We start from the raw sequence: 23,345 nt of genomic DNA, 5'->3' as shown, positions 1-23,345 counted from the left end.
ACAAGGAGCCTCCTTTTAGCCACTTTCTTTGAAGAAGCTTCTCAGAAATTATAAATGCATGACCAGAACTTTCTAAGTTCCCATCAGATCCCACTTCAAAAACCCTACCCACTCTGTCACCTATTTGGTGTCCAACAAGCAACGGGGGGCACCTCCACTCTTCCCATTTATGATGGTCCACGGGATAAGCCCTAAGAGTGCTCTGTGGACCAGCATCCTCATAACTGTTTGCAGACGTTCTTGGAAAGGATGAAGAGGGGTGAGATACTATCAGTTCTCTCTGTTTATGGTGGCTCTGTCACTTGGTCTAGAGTGCCTCGTCCCTCACAGTGTTCCATACCTGAGCTTCAGCTGACATCGGGTGTACAAGAACTCTGATGTATTAAGTCCCTGGTACTCAAAAAGACTGGGCTGGCCAGACCAGGAGTGCTGAAAGTCCTTGGGTCAGTTGCTTTCCTTATGGGCATCCTCTTCTGTCTACCTCGGTGAGCCCATTATTGTTTTTGTGAATGAATCTAAAAAGGGCTGGAAAGAGCTGACCTAACTTCTGTGATGTTTTTCTTCTACTTCTTTGGTTTGGAATGCATTGTCTTGTCTTGTAAACTTCCTATGAGGAACAGAGGCTTGAGTGAAGGGTTTTTCAGAACTCTGTACGTTTGAGGAGTTTGAAACTGGCCTTTGACATAAGACTCCACCTCCAGTTCTTCCTCACTGGTTGTTTTTTAAGGAGAGAGAGATGGAGTTCTATTCTTTTGCTATTGCATCTCTTCCAAGTCATGAAATCAATGTGCTGTGCCTACCATTTAGGCTCAAGGATCAGCACAACACTTTTCCTAGCCTTTATCTTAAGAAACCTCTACCCATCAGAGCAGAGGTGCTGACTCCTCTGCCCACTCGTCCTGGAGCGGCACACCATACTGCCAGGCATCTGCTTCCTCCTGCATACACATTCAAATGCCCTTCCTGCTGAGGGCTGGCTCTGCTGTCTCCAAACCTTTAAAGTCAGGCTCTTGCCTGAGGCTGAGGAGACTAGATTTTCATGGCTTCAGCATTTGAACTGGGGTGTTAGCTGGCTGCTGCTGGCCCCTAGGTGGTCATAGAGGGTGACTTCTCAGCCTTGTCGACAGGCCTAACAGTTGGAGAAGAACTTCTCTCCACACTCCTCAGCCAGACGCTGCATTGTTAGCAAGTGAAAAACCAAGTTGAGAGAAATATATTGTAAAATATTAACGCCGAGCTCCCCGGATGCTGGAGACGGGATGATATTTATTTTCTTCTTTGGACCTTCCTGTTTTTTTTTTAACTTTCTATAGCAAATCTGAAAGTGTATTTTAAATTACATTTCTAAAAGATGCACTCAAGAAGTACTGCATGAAGGCAAATAACTGTTCCGACATTCCTTCACACTTGCTGGCTTCAAATTACTGCCTCTACTTTCAGAGCCAGGCGTGTTGGACTGGGGTGGGAGCCAGGAGGGAAAAGGGAGGAGGCCGCAATGTGGGCCATTGAATTTCCTCTCTTCAGACATTGCTCTGGCAGCTAATTCCAGGGTGCTCATCTGTATGGTGGCAGTGTGACTTTCATGTTTTCCCCAAGGTATTTTATGGCTTCCTTTTTTTTTTTCTTTTTTTACAGGAGGGCTGTGAATGACTTTCTCTCTGTAAGTTCCAAACAGTGAAAATTCCCTAATGCTAGTCCGCTCACCCACCTTCGCAGCCTTCACCTTCTCGGCTCCCCTTCTCATCCTTTTGTGACGCCCTCCTTGCCTAGCTTCCCACTCCTCAAAGGGAAATAGACTAGCCAGGCTCTGACACCCTCAGCCCACACTGTGTTGAGGAAAGACTGCAGATCCACGCTCAGGGTTTGTTTGATGCTAGGTGGCTGCGAGTTCCAGGGATCCTTTCAACCCTTTGCTTTTCTAAAGGGAAATTCAGGTTTCAAAGCCAAGTGCAAGACAGCGGTCTGGTCCATGAGTTCCAGGTGTCCTCCCTGTAAAAAACTTGGTGATAGTTCCAAACAGAACACTCAGAAGTGTGGCTGAAAAGACACATGAGTCTTGCCAAGTGCTGCCTTTCCTGACTGGCCTGTCATTCTCAAGAGGATGGTACAGGCATCCATGTCCTGGTCAATATCTTTCTGCTATGTTTAATTCAGGGCAGTTGACATGACCCCCAAAGGGTTCTGGGCTGGGCAGTGTTATGACACCATAAGGAATAGAATTAAAGTTATGGACCGAGAGAGACGTGGGTTTGAAAAGACCCCAGCCTTCTGCAGCCTCCAACAGGAACCTTTTCTGTCGAACTAGTTCCCTCTGGTCATCCACATTGGGCTTCATCTCAGGCATCAGCTTCTCGGGTGTCTTCTCAGCCTTCTTAATCTATTCCCTGACTGTGGGCACAGTGCCGCCCCCCCCCCCAGACTCCTGTTTCTCTCTGTGACTTCCACAGCATGACCAACTGACTGTGCCCAGGAACTACTAGGCAAACTAAACCCATTCTCCTTTATGTTGCCTTTGTCAGGCCGTTTTCTCACAGCAATAGAAGATCAACTGAGACAAGGGTGGTCTAAAGTAAACTTCTGCTTGCCGAGGTAGCTTAGCTTCCAAGAACAGAGCTAGATACCCGGAAGATGTTCAGGATCGGTAATTGAATGAATAAATCTTAGCTTGTGTGTGTTTGGTTTCCAGGCCTTAGGCATGTTAGTTAGTCTCTTTGAGCCTCAGTTCCCTCTTTGGAAGATGGGAAAAATAAGATTCCAATCATTATAAGACTCTTCACAGGGGCCTGGTATGGGCACAGCATGTTCCAACAACACACACACACACACACGCACACACACACACACACACACACGCACACACAGAGTATTGATTTTTTTTGTTAAGTTTTGGTTTTTTGTTTGTTTGTTTTGTTTTTTAATTTTTCACTCCAGAGCATTGTGGAACACGTTGAATCTATGGTTTTAAAGCTTCAAACCACACCGGTTCCTTTCCCTGCCTGTTTCCTTCACACTTCCATGGTTAGGGAGGCACAAAATGGAGAAGCAGAGGAGAGAGAGTGGCTTTCTGATGCTGCCCTGGTGAGGTGACCTTGGGTAAACTTGTCCCTCCCCGTGTTCCAGCTTCCTTGTCCACATGATGGGAAGACATAGACAAATCACCATTAAGATCCCTCCCAGCTCTCACTCAGAAGCTCTGCAATAAGGGTCAAGGGTACCAGTGGCCACGGCTGTTCCCAGGACAAGATGAATGGAAACAGAAGGGTGATGTAGCATCAGAGAAGGGCAGAGCAAATTAGGCTGTTGGCCTATCTGTTTTAATCCAAGCCAAGTTTATTTTAGCGATAACAGGTGAAGACTATTTTAAAATGTATCATCCTGACAATGCCCCTTAGTACCAGCACAAGGATTTCTGGTGTACTTTTGTTCAAAAGAGCCCGAGGGCTTTGTGTGTACTGTCTCATTAATTCTCAGAGCATCTGTAAAGTTTGCATGGGAAATCACAGTGAGTTCTGTATAAATGCAGAGAGACAAAGCTTCCGAAAAGTTAAGCAGCTTTCACAAGGTCGTGTGGGAGCAGCCTTGCTCCCAGATCTGGGTTCCACCTAGCACACTCCTCTGTGACAGCTCTGCTTCCCATCTCTAGATTGTGGCCTCTCGAGCAGTCTTTTTCCTGAACTGAGATAAGTGCTCAATACCTGAAGAGGTACAGAAAGGACTTGAAGTTCTTAGACATTTTTCTGTGCCCGTTCTTCACCTAGACCAATCAATGCTCCATCTGAAGGTCCCAGGGGCATAGACCTTATGGTAGTTGCCATGGAAACAGTGTTGCGTGAGCCTCAGGCTATGGAGGCTTAAGGCTAAACTGTCATGACTGAAGGTGTGTATTTCTGGGTCACCTTCCTGGCTGCCCCAAAGGACTCTGTCTTCATTTACGAGAATGCTGGAAGCCTCTGTGATCTGATCCATCTCCTTCAGTGGTATTGAATTCAATGTCCCAGTTCTCCAAGGACATCACCGCCTCAAGGGGTTTGTGTTGCCGAGTGGTATTCCTGGCTGGCCTACAAGTCCAAGGATGGCAGTTAGGTGTTCTACCCAAATGCTATAAGACTGTGATGATGAGTCTTCACCATTAACTGGACTGGATTTGGATACTGTGACTAGTCCCCTCATGGGCCTGCCCCTGTGCCTTCCTACCTGAATGGACCCTTAGGAGCCAAACTAAACCCTATTTCCTAAAGTTTCTCCTGTCAGTCACAGCAGTCAGAGCAGTCATACACTGACCTTGCGTAGGATCCTTGTGCTCTCTGAGCCTTAATCCCTACAGCTCTACAAAAGAGGTTAACCAACAGGGTCGTTGTGAGGATCATAGAATGGCTGACTCTGGAGGGCATGCCATGGCAAATGCGCAAGTGGTTACTCTCCACTTTTCCATGCTGGAGATCCCTTCCCAAGTGTGGCCGATGCCCTCCCCCCCAGAGTTTGCTACATGATCTCAGTGGTTGCCCTGGTTACTGTCACTTCCGAGCTCAAAACAGGTCAAGAGAAGAGTCGATTGTTCTTGAGTGGTTAATAGCCTCTTGTCCAACATCCCTGGAGACGGCTGGACTCGCAGTGGGTGATTATCCCCATAACTACTCCCTTGCTCCAAACGAGAAAGGCCTTTTGTTGACGGACTTGATTTTGCAGGCTGCCCCATCTTTGTGTCACTTTCGGCACATTAGTTATTTAGTGCCTGGTAAAGCTCTCTGAGATCACAAGATGAAAGGCCTCGTGGCAGTTCAAAGTCTTTCTTTTGATTATTATTCTAGCCAACATATTTTGGGGGGGGGAGAAAATAGGTTTGAGATCGCATGGAGTGAATTTCATAGAGCAAGCCGTGGAAGCAGACCCAGAACGGGCAGTCATGGTACCCTGCTAATGGAGGCTCTTGGGTTGTGGGTGTAAGTAGGAACAGGAGGCATGCGTTATGAATCAGGTCACCTAGAAAGTGACACACTCTCCGTCGCTCTCTTGGATTAGTGAGTTGGGTAAAGCTATTTTATGCATGTATTAGATTGGGGAAAAGCTTAGAGACTAATAACAGTGTCACAGAATGTGAACAATGAAAAGGTTGTCTATTGCTGTAACAAGACACCAGGACCAAGGCAATTTATAAAGGAATACCTTTATTGGGGCTCATTGTTCAAGAGGGTGACAGTCCACGACCATCATGCCGAGCAGCCTGGTAGCAGGCAAGCAGACAGGTCTCTGGAGCAGAATCTGAGAGCTTACATCCGATCTACAAGAAGGAGGTAGTGCTGCACCTGCTCCAGGGTCACACCTCCTAATCCTTCCCAAACAGTTCTACCAATTGGGAAGGGACAAAACATTCAAATACATGAGCTGAGGAGCTGTCATTCTCATACAAGCCACCATGAAGGTCAAACATGGTGTCAGGCTTCAGATTTCCAGGCTTCGGCCATGTGTGTATAAAGTCTTTGCCATGCCTTTATAGATTAATACGCTATGTACAGGATTTCTTTTCTGGTGTATCACTAGCTATCTTTCGGCAGTAGTTAATTTTGACAATTAACTCTCTGAGAGCAGGAGCTGCGTTGTGATTTTCTTTGTGTTTGTGGCGTTCTTTAATGCCAAACCTTTTCAAGGAGTGTCTATTTTCCCGGGGCAGATGGATACGTTTCACCAGTGAGTGAACTCCAGAGTTATAAACAGGATCTCTGGGGACGGGGGAAAAGCAAGAAACATGTGTTGGAGCTGACTTTCAATGGTCCGAGAGAAAATTACGAGACTCATTTCTGCTTCAGGACTTGAGCTCCGAAGAAAGAGCATCCATGTTTCTGGCAGGATGGGAGTGGAACTTAGAGAAAGGTGAACCGGAGTGGGGGCTGCTTCCTTCCTTTCAGATTCCACCCCTGACTTTAATCGCTCCTCTCTGAATGAGCCAGCTGGAGGAAAAACGTGAAAGCAGAGTATAGAAAGCCAGATATGCATGCACCAGAGGGGTCTTTAGCAAGCAGCGAGTCCAACCCCCTCATTTCCAGCCCAGAAAAGGTGTAGGGAAGTCTGAGTCTTCAGGATAAAGAGTACATCTGCTAACCCCTTCTTTTCCTTCCTCTGAAAATCACATCTTTGCATTTTAGACTGAATTCACTGCCTGTTGCAAAACCCCATCATCACTGGTGACACTTACAGTCAGGTGACTTCACCAAGAATGTTCCTCCGGGTGAACAGGTGTGGGCCGAGCTCCATGAATACCCGAACCATTTCCTCTAGCTGCCGGTGCCCACACGAGGCCTGCCCTCTGCTTTCTTTCCCTGTAGAACTCTGCCTGCTTACTACTGTTTGAAATCTGGATGGCTATTTATTTGGCCACATTAGGCTTTGCCCTGTGTGACACAAAATCATTGTAAAATAATGCATTATTACGTGTGTTTTCAAATGAGGGGGAATAACCAGCAAGCTGTCCGTGATTGTTTTGTTGTTGGAAGGAAAATAAATAAGTAAAACGCGTACAAGGATGGCAGGAGAACTCCAAGGAGGGCTTCAAATACAGGTGCTTTGTTACAGTTTATTGATGGAAATTTGTAAAACATGGCTCATAGTGAACCTAGGGCAATCACACAAATAACTGGCACACATGCATAGCTTGTTATTTCTTCTGTTGACACAGAGGTGATAAACCCACTAGATGATGTACATTAGCTTAGATTAGTGGACATGCCACACGAAAATGAAGATCTGAAATACAGACATCACCTACTGGCCAAAATTTGGGTATTCAAGGCAGCTGACAGTCGGCCAAGTCCACAGTTAGCAACTGAATAACAGAAGAATGCCCTGGGCAAGCACTTTGATTTTTAGACATGTTTATCAATACAAGGTCTTCTTGGAATTGGAAAGGGACCAGGATTCACATTCATCTTATTTCTCCAATGGAGACAGAAGCAGAAGACATGAAGATGGAGAGAACTGGGGAGATGGTTTGTAGACGGAGGCTGCATGTTCGTTCCCAGCTGCCCAGACCTGAAATAATCATACAGAAACTGTATTAATTAAAGCACTGTTTGACCAATCACTTAGGAGTATTGCTAGCTAGCTCTTATATCTTAAATTAGCCCATTCCTATTATTTTATATTTTACCAAGAGGCTCATGGTTTACCGGAAAGCTTCCCAGGCATCTGTCCCCTCCAGGGGCTCCATGGCATCTCTCTGACTCTGCCTACTCTCTCTATATATCTTTTCCAGCCTGACTATATTCCGTTAAGCCATTGGCCAAAAGCAGCTTCTTTATTAACCAATGGCAATAAAACATATTAATAGCATACAGAGGGGAATCCCACATTGATGGTTCAGTTGAAACAAGAGCTACCTGAGCTCAGACACTTGCTTTAACCCATGAGAAAGCCAAGTATCCCTGTAACGCCAGCTTTGTGGGCACAGAGACCCACTAGCCAAATAGCCCAGCAAATTTGTGAATTTATGGTTCATTGAAGAGTCTCTGTCTCACATAATAATGTGGAGAACAACAGAAGATGCCTTTAGTATTGCTGGCCTCCAGACACACAAGTACATGTGGTGGAGCACATGTGGGCATGCACATGTACTCTCAGAATGGCATGGCTGGCATTTAAACAGTACAGCACACTCACGTCTTGGCTCATTTGGCCCTTACAAAACCCCGGGAGATCTTAGAGCATGATTTATGCATATTCTTATCATCATTTTCAGAAAGTTGATACTCCTCCAAGTATGTCCCAGCCTGAAATTAAATAGCTAATAAGTTCCAAAATTACCGATATTCTCCAGGGCCTTTCTTTCATTCATTTGACAAGTATTTGTTGAGTGTCTATTATGTACCATGTCTGGTAATAATAGTGTGTAGTTCTAGAAGTATGCAATAAGCAAATCAATATACATGATGTATGTGTGGAGGAAATAATAGAAGACGGGGGAGAATAGAGAGGATGCTGTATAGTGAGTGCTGTCTAAGGAGATACGTGGGTAGTCGCCTGGACAGAGGGAAAGGGAAGGGGTGGCCGCAGATCTCTGAGGTGAGGTGAGATATGACCCATGCGGAGCTCTGGGATAAGAGTGCCCTTGATGAGTTTGAGGAACAGCGAGGACTCCTCTAAGACTGAGCTCATGGGGAAGGGAAAATGGTGAGAAATGTAATCAGAGCATGAAGGAGGGGTCAGATCAGATGGAGTCCTTTGAAGCAAGGCTACAGAAGGAAACTTCCAGGGGTGAATTGTCAATCTAACTGATGTGGGAAGGACGGGTTGCAGGGAGACCCGCTGGGTTTCCACAGACAGCAGTAGTCAGGCTGAGAGGTGATGGGGAGAAAGACAAGAGAGCATACAGTTCCAGGAGAGCCATCACAATTTGGGGGTGAACTGACAGGAGGTGTGAGGCTGCTTCTCACCTTTTGCCCTAAGCAGCGGAGCGAGTGTGAGTATTAACTTCTGAAATCAGTTTTAGGTAAAAGGTGTCAAGATTTTGGGCTAACCCATGTTATGTCCAAAACACTTATCAGGTAAGAAAGTGCAGAACTGGCGTGGATGAGAATATATTCTGTTTTTAGATGAGTGTTTGGACCTGGAGATATGAATCTCAAAAGGGAACACAAATATCCCACAGATTTTTTTCTTTACAGTTGAGCATATTTACACACCAGGCAAAGAGAAATTCTCTAAGTGGTTCTCTAAGGAAAAAAAATATCCAAGTGTTTAATTAATATAAACATGAATGAATGTGGGTTTCTTTAAAAACCAGTCTGTCTGTTGGTCATCAAAGACTCCTCAGTAGGTCGTGGATGCCTTGAACTTCTTTGTCATTGGTCCTTGTCCATTGGCCAGGGCCACTCACTGTAACACAGTACAACGTTTAGCTACAGTATTTCCCAGGCAAGGGCTGTCAGGACCTGGAGACTTTTCTTCCTGTTCAGTCTGGGACATCTGGCAAACAGGATGAGTGGCCCCTACCACCATGTAGGAGGCACCCAAGGGCTCTGTGGCTACCATGATGTGAGAAGTCCAAGAAGCAAGGAGGCGTCAGTTGGGTCAAACATTGCACAGAGGGTCTGTAAGACCAAGACTGGGGTTGACAGTGACCTTGACTTGGAGAAGCAACACAATTGTGCTTTTTACTACATTTTAGGGAAGGTGGAAGGAAGACTGTGGAGACCAACTTCTCAAGAGATTTAGCTGCAGAGTCATGATGTTAGTGACTGAAGCGGAGTGTGGGGGTCAAGGGAGTTGTTTTGTTTCCTAAAGACGGTTCATGCTTTCTGTGGCTGAGATCAGCTTGGTATTTTGTAAAGGGGGTAAATCACAGATGCAGGAGCCAGGGATATCCATTGCAACAGCAGACTTCTCAGGGATAAGGTGAGCACCTCCAAGCAGGGGCCAATACTACTGAAGAGGATAAACCGTGCGCATCCTTCAGATAGGAGTGATGGAAGTACACCCAGGTTCTGGTTCCTGGTCGTGAGTACCTAGACTTCTGCTTCCTCAGTGAGCTACTACAGAGCAAGGCTGTTAGCTGAAGACAGGAGGGAAAGGGGGGCTCTGAAAAGCTAACGTGCAAATAACTGTGTTAGAGTGGTTTGGGTTGGTCAGGGACTATAGTGGGGTTTCTGAGCAGTCCTGGGCAATCCTGGTGGTATACTTAAGTGAGATTTATCAGCTTCATTGTGCATTCCTCTTTCCCTCCTCAGTACCACACGCAGCTACTTCAGAACAGCTGTGAAGAAGCAAGAGGCAAACTCATTCAGACAGTGGGCACAGGAATGCGACAAAGAGATGGACCGTGAATCTGAGCTGAGGACGGCAGGGGGTGGGTGATACAACGGCAAAAGAGAGCAGTGTCGAGAGCTTGGGGTCTTCACTCCATCTCAGTTCCATATAGAGCTGAAAGAGGGCTTGGGAAATCATTAGAGATGGAAAAAACCTTACAGGATTCAGTCTATAATTCCCCAGTCCAGGGGTGTTTTCTCCCTTTGTCTCCTTAGGCCAGCAGAGGCTCACTTGGACACCCAGAAGCTCGACTCCTGCCCACCCTTCTCCCTCTTTCCTTTTTCGCTCTTTATCCCCCAGAGTCCAAGACTCGTCCTGTTTTAGCCAGTAGCTTAAATCACATCTTCACAACTAGACAAACCAGATTCATTCCTGTTTATGATTAAACCTCTGTTTCTCAAGGATTGGGCCATGCCCACCTGTAACCTTCACTACAAATGGTTCCGTACTGCCTGTTCCAGGGAACAGCAACCTTGCCCGGGTTTCAAAAGTTCTTATAACTACCTTGAAACTCTGCCTTTGTTTCAAAAGGTTATGACTACCTTGTTCTGCTGCTCCTGTAGCTACCCCCCCCCAATTTGCCTGCCAGATCCCCCATTTGAAACTCCCTGCCCTCTTGAACCCTGTCTTAGGGGGAGGCAGCCTGTGTACACAAACTTTAAAAAGCTTGCTTTTATTAATTGCTTGCTTTAATTCATTTGGTTCAGTGGTCTTTCTCCTTGCATTTTTGGGATTAACACCCCCTCCCTTCTCTTAATTACATGGCTGGCTTCTCATGGCACAGTTTTTCTTTGTGCTCAAGAGCTCTCTTCCCAAAAGGAGTGAAGACAGGAAGGGGTGGGACCTCTGAAGGAAGCCATCATGCCCTTAGCCCTGCACTCTTCAGTGAGGGTTCTTTAGTCTACGTATTCTAAAGTGATGCATATTCGATTAACTAAGATTAACATTGCTCTTGTCCCAATGCATCCAATCAATTTTGGTAGGCAACTTCATTGGTGTAGGCTGTGTTCTCCTCGGCACTCACATTCTCAGGCATCAGGTTGTCCTTTTGCCTCTTCTCTCATTAGCTATTCCACCAGCTTCACCTGGCTAATCATTATGCTCACCTCCACTAGGGACCTTCTAGAGGCTCCCATGAGCCCACAGTTCTAGGAGTTCCTGTAAAGTTGGTATAAAACATCCTGCTTTCTTTCCAGTCCCCAACTCTGAGGATGCCAATTTGTTATCATTCTTGGTGGACTCTAACAATGAGTAAAGTGCTATCTGAGGAGATAAGCCACAGTGATCTTCTTGTCTCCTTATGGGTCATGACTCAGCCCTCAGGGACTTTCCTTTTCAATGCTTTCAGATAGTTTTTTTTTTTTTAAAAAAAAAAAAAAACAACAACAACCTGAATATATTAACTGGACCTCTTCCAAGCAAAAAGTCATTTGCCATTCTGTGCCCTCTCAGAGAGTCCTGAGTGCTTCCTAAACTCTATCCCACCCCCTTGATTCTTCTCATCCAGGAAGAAGTAAATACCATTCCCAAACAGAAAGGTTATGAAAAACGACATCATTGGCAAACATTGCTGAGGCTCAGTCTTGGTGTTGCTTTGGGATTGCTTCAAGTTTGGGCGAAGCTGATGGCTCAGTACGGAGTTGGCACTTTTTGTCTACACTCATTCACTGCAGAGACTTGGTTGTCATCATCTTCCCAGGCCCATCACACTGTGGCCATGCTTGGTAGTAATAGAGATAATGAATGTGTGTGTGCATGCATGCATGTGTGTGCGTGTGTGCCTCTATGTGTGAAGATTCATATGTGTATGGATACATATGTAAGAACTGTAAATGCATGTAGAGGCCAGAGACAAGCTCGGTATTCCTCAGTAGCTGCCCACCTTGTTTTCTAAAATGGGATCTCTCTCACTAGTCTGTGACTTGCTGAGTAGGTGAAGCCCCTGGGAGTCATCTGTCTCTCTCTCTCTCTCTCTCTCTCTCTCTCTCTCTCTCTCTCTCTCTCTCTCTCTCTCTGGGGACAGGTCTATAAACATGTGCCACTGTCCGGGTGTGGCAGTTTATGCCTTAAATCCCAGCAGAGAGGAGGCAGAGGCAGATAGATTTCTATAAGTATAAAGTTAGCCTGGTCTACATGGCAAGTTCCAGTCTAGCCAGGGCTGCATAGCAAAACCCTGTCTCAAAACAAAACAAAACAGAACCCAACCAAACCCAAAAGAAAACCATGCATATGCCACCATATTTGCCTGCTTTTTTGGGATAGTGGGATCTGAACTCAGGTCCTTAGGCTTGCCTATCAAGTACTTTATTGAATGAGCTATATTATAGCTTGATTAATGTTAATATTGGAGACAGTCTTCCTATACACCTATTCTGGATCCAACTTGATAATCCTCCTGCCTCAGCATCCCAAGTGCTGGCATTATAGAGTATGCTATCACTTATAGTCATATTATTGATTTTTAAGCTGTCTAACCCTAAGAGAACTCATGTAGCCTTGAGTCCCCTTGGATGAGATAGCTTCTCCCTATAGCTCACTTGCATAACTCCGGTGCCCTTACCATGCACTTCCTCTGGGCCATTTCACAGAAATGCTGGAGGACGAGGTAGCTCCCAATTCACTTCGAATTTCTGTCGACCAGATGTGAGAGGAGAGGAAAGATCTCTTCCCTGGGCACTCAGGAGTTGGTGCTTCCATGGCAGCTCTGTGGGACAGGGAGAGAGTTCATTTTTTCTTAGAAGGTACCAGTTAGAGTTTGAGGAGTATGTGGCCCCGTGGTCAGCTTTTCCGAAGCTCCCAGAGAAAGAATGGAGGATGTAACAACAGAAGACAGCTATGGGCATCCAGGCCAGAGCTTTTCAAAGTGTGTGACATAGGGTCGATTCTGAAAGGAAAGGAGAGGAGGGACGCCGCTTTCAAACCATTACATGTGGCCGGCACACTATTGACTGAGCAATCTTCCCAGCCTGAGTTTTTGTTCCTGCTGCCTTGTTTTGAAGACAGTCTGCAGTCCTGAATTACCACCGCTCCAGAAGGTGCCTAAGAGGCTGCCAGGCAGAAACTGGGGAAGGGCTTTGGTTCCTCCTCCCATTGCTGACTCCTCCCCTTTATCAGGCCCTGTGGGTGGCTTACATTATAGCTGACTGGAGCTGCAGGTCAGCTAACTCAGGGCAGAGTCTGGTCTGTGCTCTGGTCTGGATTCCCTCACTTGCCCCTTTCGTTCTCAGTTGTTGTGCCTAAAAAAAAAAATGCAGAGGGTGATGTCCAGCTCGAAACGTCACTGTGCTGTGACTGTCATGTAACAGGACTAAAGGACAGAGCAGGATTTGCACCGCGGAAAACCGCAGAAGCCCCAGCTCCCACCTTCCCCTCTTCCCTCCCCCAGCCTCACCACACATCTATCCACTGAACAACTAATTCTCCAACCCTTCCTCCTTTAACACGAAAAGCTTTGCCCACCATAAAACATTAGGAAATAGTGATGGATTTGGGGATTTTCAGGGAAGAACGGTGTATGAGCATGTGGTCTGCTCATTTGCTTTGTAGATAGATTCTAATGACTTTTCGCCACAAAACCCACTTGAGGTTCTGTTAAATAAAGAACTAATGCCACTTTGCTCTTTTCTCTCAACCCCTTTTTTCACTCATGCAAATCAGAAACATTCGTCCTCTGTGGCTCCCTGGCCTCTTGGATATGAGAAACCCATCATGCAGCGTTTTTTTCTCCCCTCCCTGAAAATAGCATAATTGTCAAGCACTCGTAACTTCTGAGTGCAATTTCAACCCTCTCATTGATAAGGCAATAACCCAAGCAAACAACATCAGATGAAGTTGCAAGCCTGAGTGTGGGGATGGAGGCAGTATTTGAAAGAGATAAATTGAAGTTCCCTATAAAGTTGCACGAATTCTTACCAGCAGAACAGATTTCGGATAGAGCTATTAGACTGAGCCATTAAGCTGCCTGGTTTCTAGTTCATCTTCCAGAGAGCCTTAGCATGGACTTCCCACAACATTCAGGCTCCTCAGATATGGCTCCGCTTGACAGAAAATGCACATCACAGTGCCACAGTCAGCTCAGTCTGTTTGTGCCCTGATTGGTCCTCTTTGGTTCATCCCTCTGCTGAGTGTCATGGAAGCCTATGATGGACTTCTGTTTGAACCGTTATCGAACGACAACTCGAAGACCCGTCCTAAGCACAAGGGTCAGTGTTCTCTCCTTTGTTTTTGTGTCCAGGTCACAGTTCTGTGGAGTCACGCCCAGGAATGCCTTCTCCTCCTGATAACTTTGTGTGGAATCTGACCTGGACAATGAAAGACTCCTTTCCTTTTCTGTCCCATCGCAGCCGATACGGTAAGTGCATGTTTGACGGTTGTCTGTGATACACGATCACTATTGTTTGGTCACAGAAAGTCTGAGATTCCATTTGTGATCGTTAGTGATTCAGGAGTCCCTCAGTCTCCTATAGCAGATCACATCCACTGTACCCTCTGTCCCTCAAGGATGCTCAAGAATACCATCAGACCATTCAACTAAGATGTTTATATTGCTTGTGAGTCCTGGAGGAAGGCAAGGGCTTTGTGGTTCCCATATTCCATCCTCCAAGCCTTCCTGGTACATGGAGTCCTGATATCCCTTCACCATTCCTTCGATGGAACATTTATTTATATCTGATTGTAGCTTTTGGATTTAAAGTTCTGACTTTAGCATCCCTATAGACCACGATTTCCTAAGAGGGGATTGTGATTAGGAGGGGCACAGGTCTTCCAGGGTCCCTTCAGTGACTCCATCATATCTGGCTAACTTCTGTTCTCAGACAGGTTATTTGACATTATCTCTGCTCACTTGATTGTGCAACAGCCTCAGAGGTCAAGAGAACGGGTCCAGTTCCAGTGTTTACAGATGCAGGAACTAATCTTCACAGTGGGCGCTCTAACCACAAAGCTGGAATTCCTTGCTTATAGTCTTCTTCTCCCAAGAGGTCACCAACTCCTTCTGTGAGCTGTTGTACTGTGAGCCCTCAGGAGGTTGACTCATTCTCAGAGCTCCAGCATGAAAGCCTGCCGTAGCTGGGGCTCTGTCATTGAAACATCAGGGTTAGAGGAGAATTGTGACTTTTGCGGGGAGCACCTTCATTTCTTCAGCTCTCTTGGTATAAGCCCCTCAAGGTCAGGTAATATGTTTATGCCCCCATTTTATTCTTTCTCTGGAAGATACTGCTAAAGGCTAATTTATGTATGATGAATGGATGCAGAAGGCTTCCTGATACAGAATTCTCTCATCAGACCTAATTCAATTAAGTATTTATGAACCCAGTACAGCGCTGAGTTCTAGATGCCCTTCTGGGCATATTTACCTATTCCTGCTTCTTAGTCTCTGCCCTTGGGCCTAACCTATTTAAAGCACGCCTAACAGAGATGTTCCACCCCCTGTAGAAACCCTCCAGTCAGAAGCCTGCCATTCCCCCCCTCCGCTATTACACAGTTAGTCTTGGCTTTTATTAATGGCACCTTTCATTTCAAATTGAAAGAAAGAAATGCATAAAACCCCCGTGGGCAGTTTGGGATTCTACTCTGAGCTGAGATGCAGCTTGCCACTCCTAAGTATCCCTACGGGGAGGGAAGACTTGATGGTTCTTTGGGAGATTCCGCAGACGGGTTGCTTCTTGATTTTATTTAAACCAGATGCACACACGAATGCCATCCTATGATAAGACCAAGTCTATGTAAGTAATTGAAAGCTGGTCCTTTGTGTGGTTGGTGCTGTCACCAAGGTCACCAGATATATAGTATAACTGGTCTTCAGATAACATTCAGAGTTCCCGCTCAGACTCATTCACTGTCTCTATAGGAAAATTTTAATGAAGTTTAGAATGTCTAAAAGTCTAGCTCATGCGTGTCATAGAAAGCAACTATTGGTTCCCTATGGAGGCCACTGAAAGAGGGAGAAAGCCATGGGGGCTTATGAGGATCCAATTAGCTACCACTTGCACTTGGTAAACCCACTTCCAATCTCGGAGCCCCGCCTTCCTGGTCAGTACATTGAAAGGCTGAGACTACTGTGGCAAAATATACATCAAGGTGTTTCTTAAGATCTCTTTCAAACTGTCCTCATGGCCCAGAACGTGATGATTTCCCTTCTTTGTTGAGTAGATTCAAACCATAAGTCAGTCAGTGTCCAAATGCTGGAGCAAGGTGTCACCATCAGCGCCATTACTAGTGCTGCTTCATGGGAGAAGCATTGGTGGCTCCTTGATGAACTATAGTGATGCTTTCCGATCCTTTCTATCTTTTGGCCGGATTTAATTCTGTGGGACTCAGGGAGACTGCATGACCTCCATCAAGACTTTCACTTCTGTCTCCATAGCTGTGTGGCTAGCCCCATGCCGGATGCTGGAGCTGATGCAAACTCGAAAGTCCAGAAGACTGGTCCCTGACCTCTCAGAGTTAATAGGCCAGATAAATAATTCTGTGGGCAGCTAATCCCTTTGCCAGCGAGTGACATTGAAGATTCACCCTGAGACCTGTCACAGAGAAAGCTAATGGCAGACCTAGGGCCAGACTGCTAGCTCCCAAGGGTGTTTTGTGGGGGTTCAGCCTACATGTCTATGAATCAAAAAGGCCAGCAGGCTCGTGGGTGATAAATCCATACCTTTCATCTGCCAGGAAAGACATTTTAAGAAATGTTAACAACTTCATTAATTTTAAGTCCTCAAACATGGGCAGAGAAATTTGACTGGAAAATTGCTGCCTGAAGGGGTAGCTCTTCAGATTGAGAGATATCATGGAGTCTTGGTCAACGTACTGAGGAACTTCACGTTCCATTGTCTGGCTTAAGCCGCATCCTGGTGGACAGGTGGGGGCAGTGAGAGCAGCATCAACAAGCCACCCGCGAGTGATGTGATTGACAGCGACAAGCCAGTCCTCTCTCAGGCAAGCTGTCCACCCTGAGTGGAGAGTGGCTTTCTTCCTGCCGGTGTTTTATGGGAAGAGACGAGGTAGAAAGAGGCTAATAAGATTTACTCACCCCCTGCCTGTAATTATCTGCTTGAGGAAAAAGTTTGACCTACCTTTTTGAAGGCTTCCAATATTTCTTCTAATTTACATCGGGGCCTTTTATGTTGTATAAAATATATTCTCTTCAGTGGCACTCAGTATCAGATTCCAGCTCTCTCTGGCCTCTGTCTTGAATGACGATAGCCCGCTAATTTTATCATGGGGAGCTGAGAGCTCCACATTCCTCTCCAAAGGCTTGGAAACAGGGAGGACATATGAAGACAGATTTTTCCTCCCCGTCTTTCCTTTTATCATTGGCTCTTAGGTCTGTGGACTTAGTAGTTATGGGCTTGGCTGAGGGATTAGCCTCTGAGTTGGAACTCAGCTACAAATGTCCTTCATCAGGGCCCCCAGGATGCTCTAAGAATACAGTCGGGCTTGCATAAGGAAGGCTGATCACCTTGGGTTCTAGAGTCACAGAGACAGATGGTGCTCTTCCTAACTTTAACTCTCTTGTTTGCCCACTCTGGAGACAAGGAATCAATGAGGTATTTTATTTTATTACCATTTGTATGCGTGTTTGTATGCACCAGTGTGTTCACGTGTGTGCAAGTGCATGTATGTGAATGTCAGAGGCCAACCTTGGTTGTCATACTTAGGAACACTGTCTACATCTTTTGAGACAGGCTCTCTCATTGGTCTGGAGCTCCCCAGATAGACTAGACTGGCTAACCCCTGGGTCCCAGTAATCCCCCTGTCACCGCCTCCCCAGCGGCGAGGGATTCTATGTATGGGCTATCATGCTGGCATTTTGATCTGGTTCTCATACTTGTGGAGCAAAACACACTACTGGCTGAGCTATACCCCAGCCCCCGGATCAATATTTCAAACAGAACGCCTGAAGATTCTTCCCCAGGTGACCGAGACAAAGGGTATTTTCATTTGTTGTTTTTCAAAACTATGGTACTTTACAAAATCTTCTCTCATGCATTTTTCTCATTTAAATGTCATTATGAAATTACAGCGGTAGGAAATTATTCTATTTTCCAGGTTTACAGAAATGTCAATGGAAAGCGGAAGGAGTTTATTCGTAGGGCTCTTAAGCTACAGAGGGGCAAACTCAAAAACCTCAGATTCTCTCATCCCATGCTGTGTGTTCTGACACATCACAAAGCTGTTTCAAATTGGGCCACAGAGCGCTCTTCCTGAATGACCCAGCGTTGGAGCTGAATGATTCGGATGATGTCTAAAACCTTGGCTATCTGTAGAACAAACATTTGATGTCTCGGAATTGAAACCATTCCTGGCAGGCTAGGCAGTTCACCTCCCAGGAAGCATGTGGGTTGTGTCACTTGGTGCTATAAACAATCTTATATACTTACTTACTTTTCCATTTTAGACTGTGGTCCTTATTATGGGTCCTATTGTGTTACCCCAAAAGATGTTCAAGTCCTAAGGCCCCAGTACCTGTGAATGAGACTTTGTTTGGCACAGTATCTTTGCAGCTGTAATCAAGTTTAAACGATGACACAGGGATTCGCTGTGCCCAGATGTCATGTGGCTTCTGGACTTATAAGTAGAGAAACCGCAGACACAGATATCCACCAGGCGAATATCCTGTGACTGAGAATTCAGAGACTGCAGCCATGCTTTGGATGCCAATGAAGACCAAGGATGCTGGCAGGAATACAAGCTAAAAGAAAGGTATGGATTGGTGCCTCCTCCAGACCTTTAAAGGCAACATGGGCCTGATTGGTGCTTGATTTCAAAGATCTGGCCCCAGATCCATGAGAGAATAACATTTTCTTATTTTAAGGAGTCCAGTTGGTCTTTGTTAAGTCATCCCTAAGAATAAAGTTCAAGCCATCATACGTCCTCCACCCCCACCAAACTCACAACAGTCTCACTAAGTGAAATATTCCTCCTGACACCTGAGCATAAGAAGACATTGTTGGCCTTTGAATAAATTTCTATTGAAACTTTGTCTTCTTTTGGGACCAGAGGGACCGATCTAATTTAGGGACTGGTGCTTTTGGAGAGAAAAATTAGACTTTTTAATTACTTTCCCTGCTACCACCACCATCTGACTTGTTAATGTATCAATTTCTTCGATTGAAAAGACTGGGTCAATTAAATCTATCACTCAAAAAAAAATTAACCTAACACAGAATCAGAAGTGGGAAACAGAAGGACTCTCCAGTTCCCCTGTGGGAATGACTTCAGCACTCGAGCAGGAAGTCAGTTTGATCACATTTCTGGAATTACATATTTAATATGACTGCCCACAATCAGCCATTCCGGCCTTCAGGAGCCTGGCGTCACTGAAAGGCAGTCCCCAGCCTCCCCCATGAGCCATTGTCATGGCTGAAAGTTTCCTTCGTGACTCTTCTGCCCTGTCCAGGAGATCCTTTTGTGTTCGTCTCCCAGCTCTGTTCCACTGAGCTGAGAAATCAAGTTATTTCCTAGCTCATACATCTGTATTCTTATCTGCAAGATGGCAAGAAAAAGACCTCTGGATGCATTCACCAAAAACGCCGAGTCCCAGAGGGAACAATAATGCCAGCAGTCATACAAGACCCAAGAACACGGACCATCTGTCACCTCAAGGCCATGACCGGCTGGGAGCCAATGAAATCAACCCACAAAAATTCAATAGAAAGCAGCTGGCTTAGAAGAAGTATGTTTAAAATGCTCCTCTTAGTCATATGCCTTTAAAATGAAGATGCATGGAGCCGGTGAATAAATATGAATGAACATTTTATGTAAAGGCGCTTTGAGCAAAGGAGAGGCAAGAAGGGAAAACTGTCTGAATAGAAGAGCAGAGAATGATTGACCAACTAGCATACATATGAGAAAAGCAGGCCCGGAGAAATCCACGGAAAATACTTGTCACAGACAGAGAAGAAAGAAGAGACGAGGAGAGGGAGGGAATGAGGATGACTCTCCATGGCTAACTGATCTCGGTTTGTCACATATTCTGTGTCCTGTAGCATGGTTTCTAGCTGTCACCCTGGGACCCTACTACTCATTCCAACCTTGCACTTTTCCTTGGTTATTGTTGCATCTTTATATGGCCTAGGTCATTCCCCACCACTTGCTGTGTTTCCAGCAACACAGGGAATTAGTGGGAGCATTCGTCATTGAACACCCACTGCGCACCAGGTTATGTTCTAAATGTCACTGATAAGGTCAAATGGGATCCTTTTCCTTTCTTCAAGGGACTCTGGAGGAAAAGGGAGCCTGCCTGTTCTGATAAGTGCAGCTGTGGAGGCATGTCTCAAGCCACCCTGGGGCACAGAGGTAGAAGAACCAGTTCCGAGAGGACTCAGGGAGGGAGACCTTGTAGAGATAGGGACAACTAAGCTCTAGGCCTTGGACTTCATGAACACTGAAGGGACCACTGGTGAGGGCATTCTGGGTAAGGAGAACACAGACGTAAAGACAAAGGCAAGACCAGGTTCAGCTTTGTGATGCAGAGTGTAGATGAACTGGGAGGGGCCAGCAAGGTCAGCAGAACACGGTTGCTTCTGAGTGCTCTCAGGGCTTAGACCTGAGCCTCCCCGTGAAAGCAAGGCTTTGGAGGCTGTGGTGGTTTGAATAAGAATCGTTCCCAGAGACTCCTATATTTGAATACTTAGTCACCAGGGAATGGCACTATTTGATAGGATTAGGAAGATTAAGAGATGTGGCCTTCTTGGAGAAAGTATGTCACTGAGGGTGGGCTTTGAAGTTTCAAAAGCCCATGCCAAGCCCAGCGTCTCTCTGCCTCCAGATCATGATATGGCTCTCAGTTACTGTTCCAGCACCTATTGGCATACTGCCATGCTTCCCACCATGATGATTATGAACTAAACCTCTGAAACTATAATCAAGTCCCAATTAAATGCTTTGGTCATGGTGTCTCTTCACAGCAGTAGTGCAGAGACTAAGACTGATGGACATTGGGGTCGTAACAAAGATCCCTTTTCTTGAGCATCCACTTGAATGACTGAGCAGATGGAGATACCACTAGCTAAAGAAAGAAAAGCAGCATTTAGCGATAAGAGGGGGCAACCAAGGCATCAAGAGGGAGGGGGCAGGTGTCTAGATCCATGTCGGAGAAGTTACATTTGGAATAACTTCAGGATATCTAGGAGGAAATGGCCAGTGGAGAGTTGGGAAGTCTTTTCCCCTCTCCTCAACCTGCAAGAATTACATTCAGCAGCCATGAGCGAGGTGCAGAGTTTTGTTTTGACAGCTTTGAGACCCCTGAGCTGTTGTATAGAGAAAATGTCTAACCAACCTAGAAAGGGAAGTGCCCAAGGCATATGCAGAAAAGTGACTGATGGACGTGAGAGGCATCCCTCTTAAAATGAAATATTTTGTCAGGAACGACCTCAGATGCAAACGCACACACCAGGAGAGACCTCTCCTGTGTAGGACTTTACCCAGCCCATTTAGAAAGGTGACTAGAATAATTTCATCGGTGAGATATTCATAGGAATTGCAAGCTGTTAGGGCCCACATCTGTCTGGTCAAATAGCTTCATCTTTTGGACGAGGAGGGGAAGACCCTGTGGTGCCTGGATTATCTGCAGGGCAGTGGCGAAGTGCAGACTGAAACCTAGGCAGCTTCTTCGTCTCCCTGTACCTTACCTCTCTATGGTCGAGGCATGGTCATGGCTCATTCTGTGCCTGCATTCACATGGAATTCCTCGTACTTCAGCCTGAGCTATTGCTTTACCTATCTCATTATTGGACATCATAAGTCTCTGTCAGCCTAGCAGGGTTGCGTTGCCCCAAGAATTGCTTCAATGTGCAGCAGTAACCTCCTTGTAGAGATGAACTTCTTGCCAGGCTTAGTGGAGGTGCCTCATAACTACCTAGAGAACATCAAAATCTAGATTCCTGGGGTCACCGCACTGATAATTGAGCTTGAGAATCATAAGCTTTTGCTTTACCTCCTCGTTGCCAACTTTAACACTTTAACCTCTTCCATAATCACTGCACTGATGGTCTCCTAGAATCTGCCCAAAGACGAAATACAGAGCAGTGAGGGAAAGGACTGACTCCCATTCTCAGGAGTTTTCTTACTTTCAATTACAGCCCCACTTTTTTTGGTTCTGTTCCCCCCATCCCCAATAAAGAGTTACAGATGATCAACGTCTTTGAGAGAGAAAGAATCAGATGACATCCTGCATAAGTCCCAATCCCAAGAAGTCAGCCGTGGGCTGATGCACATATGAGGAAAGCTAAATGTACTCAATAGGTTATACATACATATTTGCACACACACACACACATACGCACATATACATGTATATACTTGTAACAATAATGACTAAATAAGAGAGCATTAATTTGGGGGGCATGGGAGGAGAGGAAAGGGGAGCAGGGGGTGATGTAGATGCAGTGTTCGTGTATAAAGTGCTCAAAAATATAAAGTTATGAGGAAAGATATGAATGTGTTCAGAGCACAGGTGTTTCATTAGTGCTTTCTGAACTCCATCCAGTGGGAGCAGTATCCTGTGTTTTGGTGTCATTCATATACATATGTATGTATGTATGTATGTATGTATGTATGTATATGTGTGTGTATGCCTAAAGTTTTGTGCTTAAAACTTATGAATATCTAGTTTTCCCTCTCACAGCCTGAAAATATTTTTTATCTTTAATCATGATGCCATAAACTATAGTATGGTTTCAAAACTCACAAAATCATACTGTTGGGCAATGTTTAGTTCCATGTCCAGTTCAAATCTTTTTCTATCCTTTGTTCTCAGCAAACTTCCTGGTAATTCCTTTACTATCTGTTGAAATCTTATCAGTCTTCAAGATGCTAAGCACATATTGCCTGGCTTCTTTGTGTGTCCTCCTGGCTGTTCTGAGTCTGCATACTTTAAGAGTTAGATACAGGCTAGCCCATCTCATCAGCTGGGCTGCAAGTAGATAACAGGTAGGATACATACCAGGCAGCCTGGGGTTCATCTATTTAACTCTTGCCATTATCTGAGAACCCTCAGGCTTGCTTGCAACAGTCAGCAGATTCCGCTCTCCAGAGACACCATAGTAAGTGAGAGAAGCATTTGTATCTTCTCAGGTCTCCCTTGTCCACCAGCTTCCTCCCGTTGCCATGGATGCCACATGGCTCAGAGCTTTTCTCCTGGGTTCTCATCTCAAGAATCTCAGTCACAAAGACCACATTGACTGGTAGTACAAGCTGCTAAAGTTTCACCATGTCCTCTGAGCTCTTGTTTATTCTGTCTGAGACCTCCCACTTCAACACATCCACATTCAAAGAGAGTAAGAGCACGCATAAGTGTTTCCTACAAACTAAGATCATGAACTGGAGGACCAATATGAACTCAAGCCTCAGCCCTCTTACTTTTCCAGACTGAAGTCCATACCACCTTGGCCAAGCCACCAAGACATAAGACTGTCTTATGCCTCAGTTTTCCCTTCCTAAAATGAGGATGAGCTTGTTAATCTCAGTATACCTGTCATTTTTAATTACTTCTAACAATTTTTTTTCCTGAGATAAAGAACAGACTCTCATTCTTTACTGTCTACAGATTGTGT

At 45.5% G+C, this 23,345-nt stretch overlaps 1 protein-coding gene and 1 long non-coding RNA gene across 2 annotated transcripts in view; one reads left to right on the top strand and one right to left on the bottom strand.

The window, feature by feature from the left end:
* The window catches only part of Alk (ALK receptor tyrosine kinase), a 723,384-nt gene that overhangs the window by 198,218 nt on the left and 501,821 nt on the right, over positions 1-23,345 (top strand). Inside the window, exon 2 of the mRNA XM_050162985.1 lies at positions 14,030-14,146. Within this exon, the coding sequence (XP_050018942.1) occupies positions 14,030-14,146 (117 nt within the window). The remainder of the gene's footprint in view (positions 1-14,029; positions 14,147-23,345) is intronic.
* LOC126514230 (uncharacterized) lies at positions 6,560-13,873 on the bottom strand. Its single transcript, XR_007595530.1, has 4 exons — positions 13,708-13,873; positions 12,928-13,031; positions 12,356-12,499; positions 6,560-7,023 (listed from the first exon to the last, which is right to left on the bottom strand). It is a non-coding gene; the product is annotated as an uncharacterized lncRNA (long non-coding RNA).

Source organism: Alexandromys fortis, unplaced genomic scaffold (genome assembly GCF_014885135.2).
Source record: "Alexandromys fortis isolate MF-2015 unplaced genomic scaffold, M_Fortis_MF-2015_v1.1 scaffold_148, whole genome shotgun sequence".
Taxonomy (NCBI): Eukaryota; Metazoa; Chordata; class Mammalia; order Rodentia; family Cricetidae; genus Alexandromys; species Alexandromys fortis.
The sequence above is the reverse complement of the archived record's forward strand: the minus strand, read 5'-3'. Positions and strand labels throughout refer to the sequence as shown.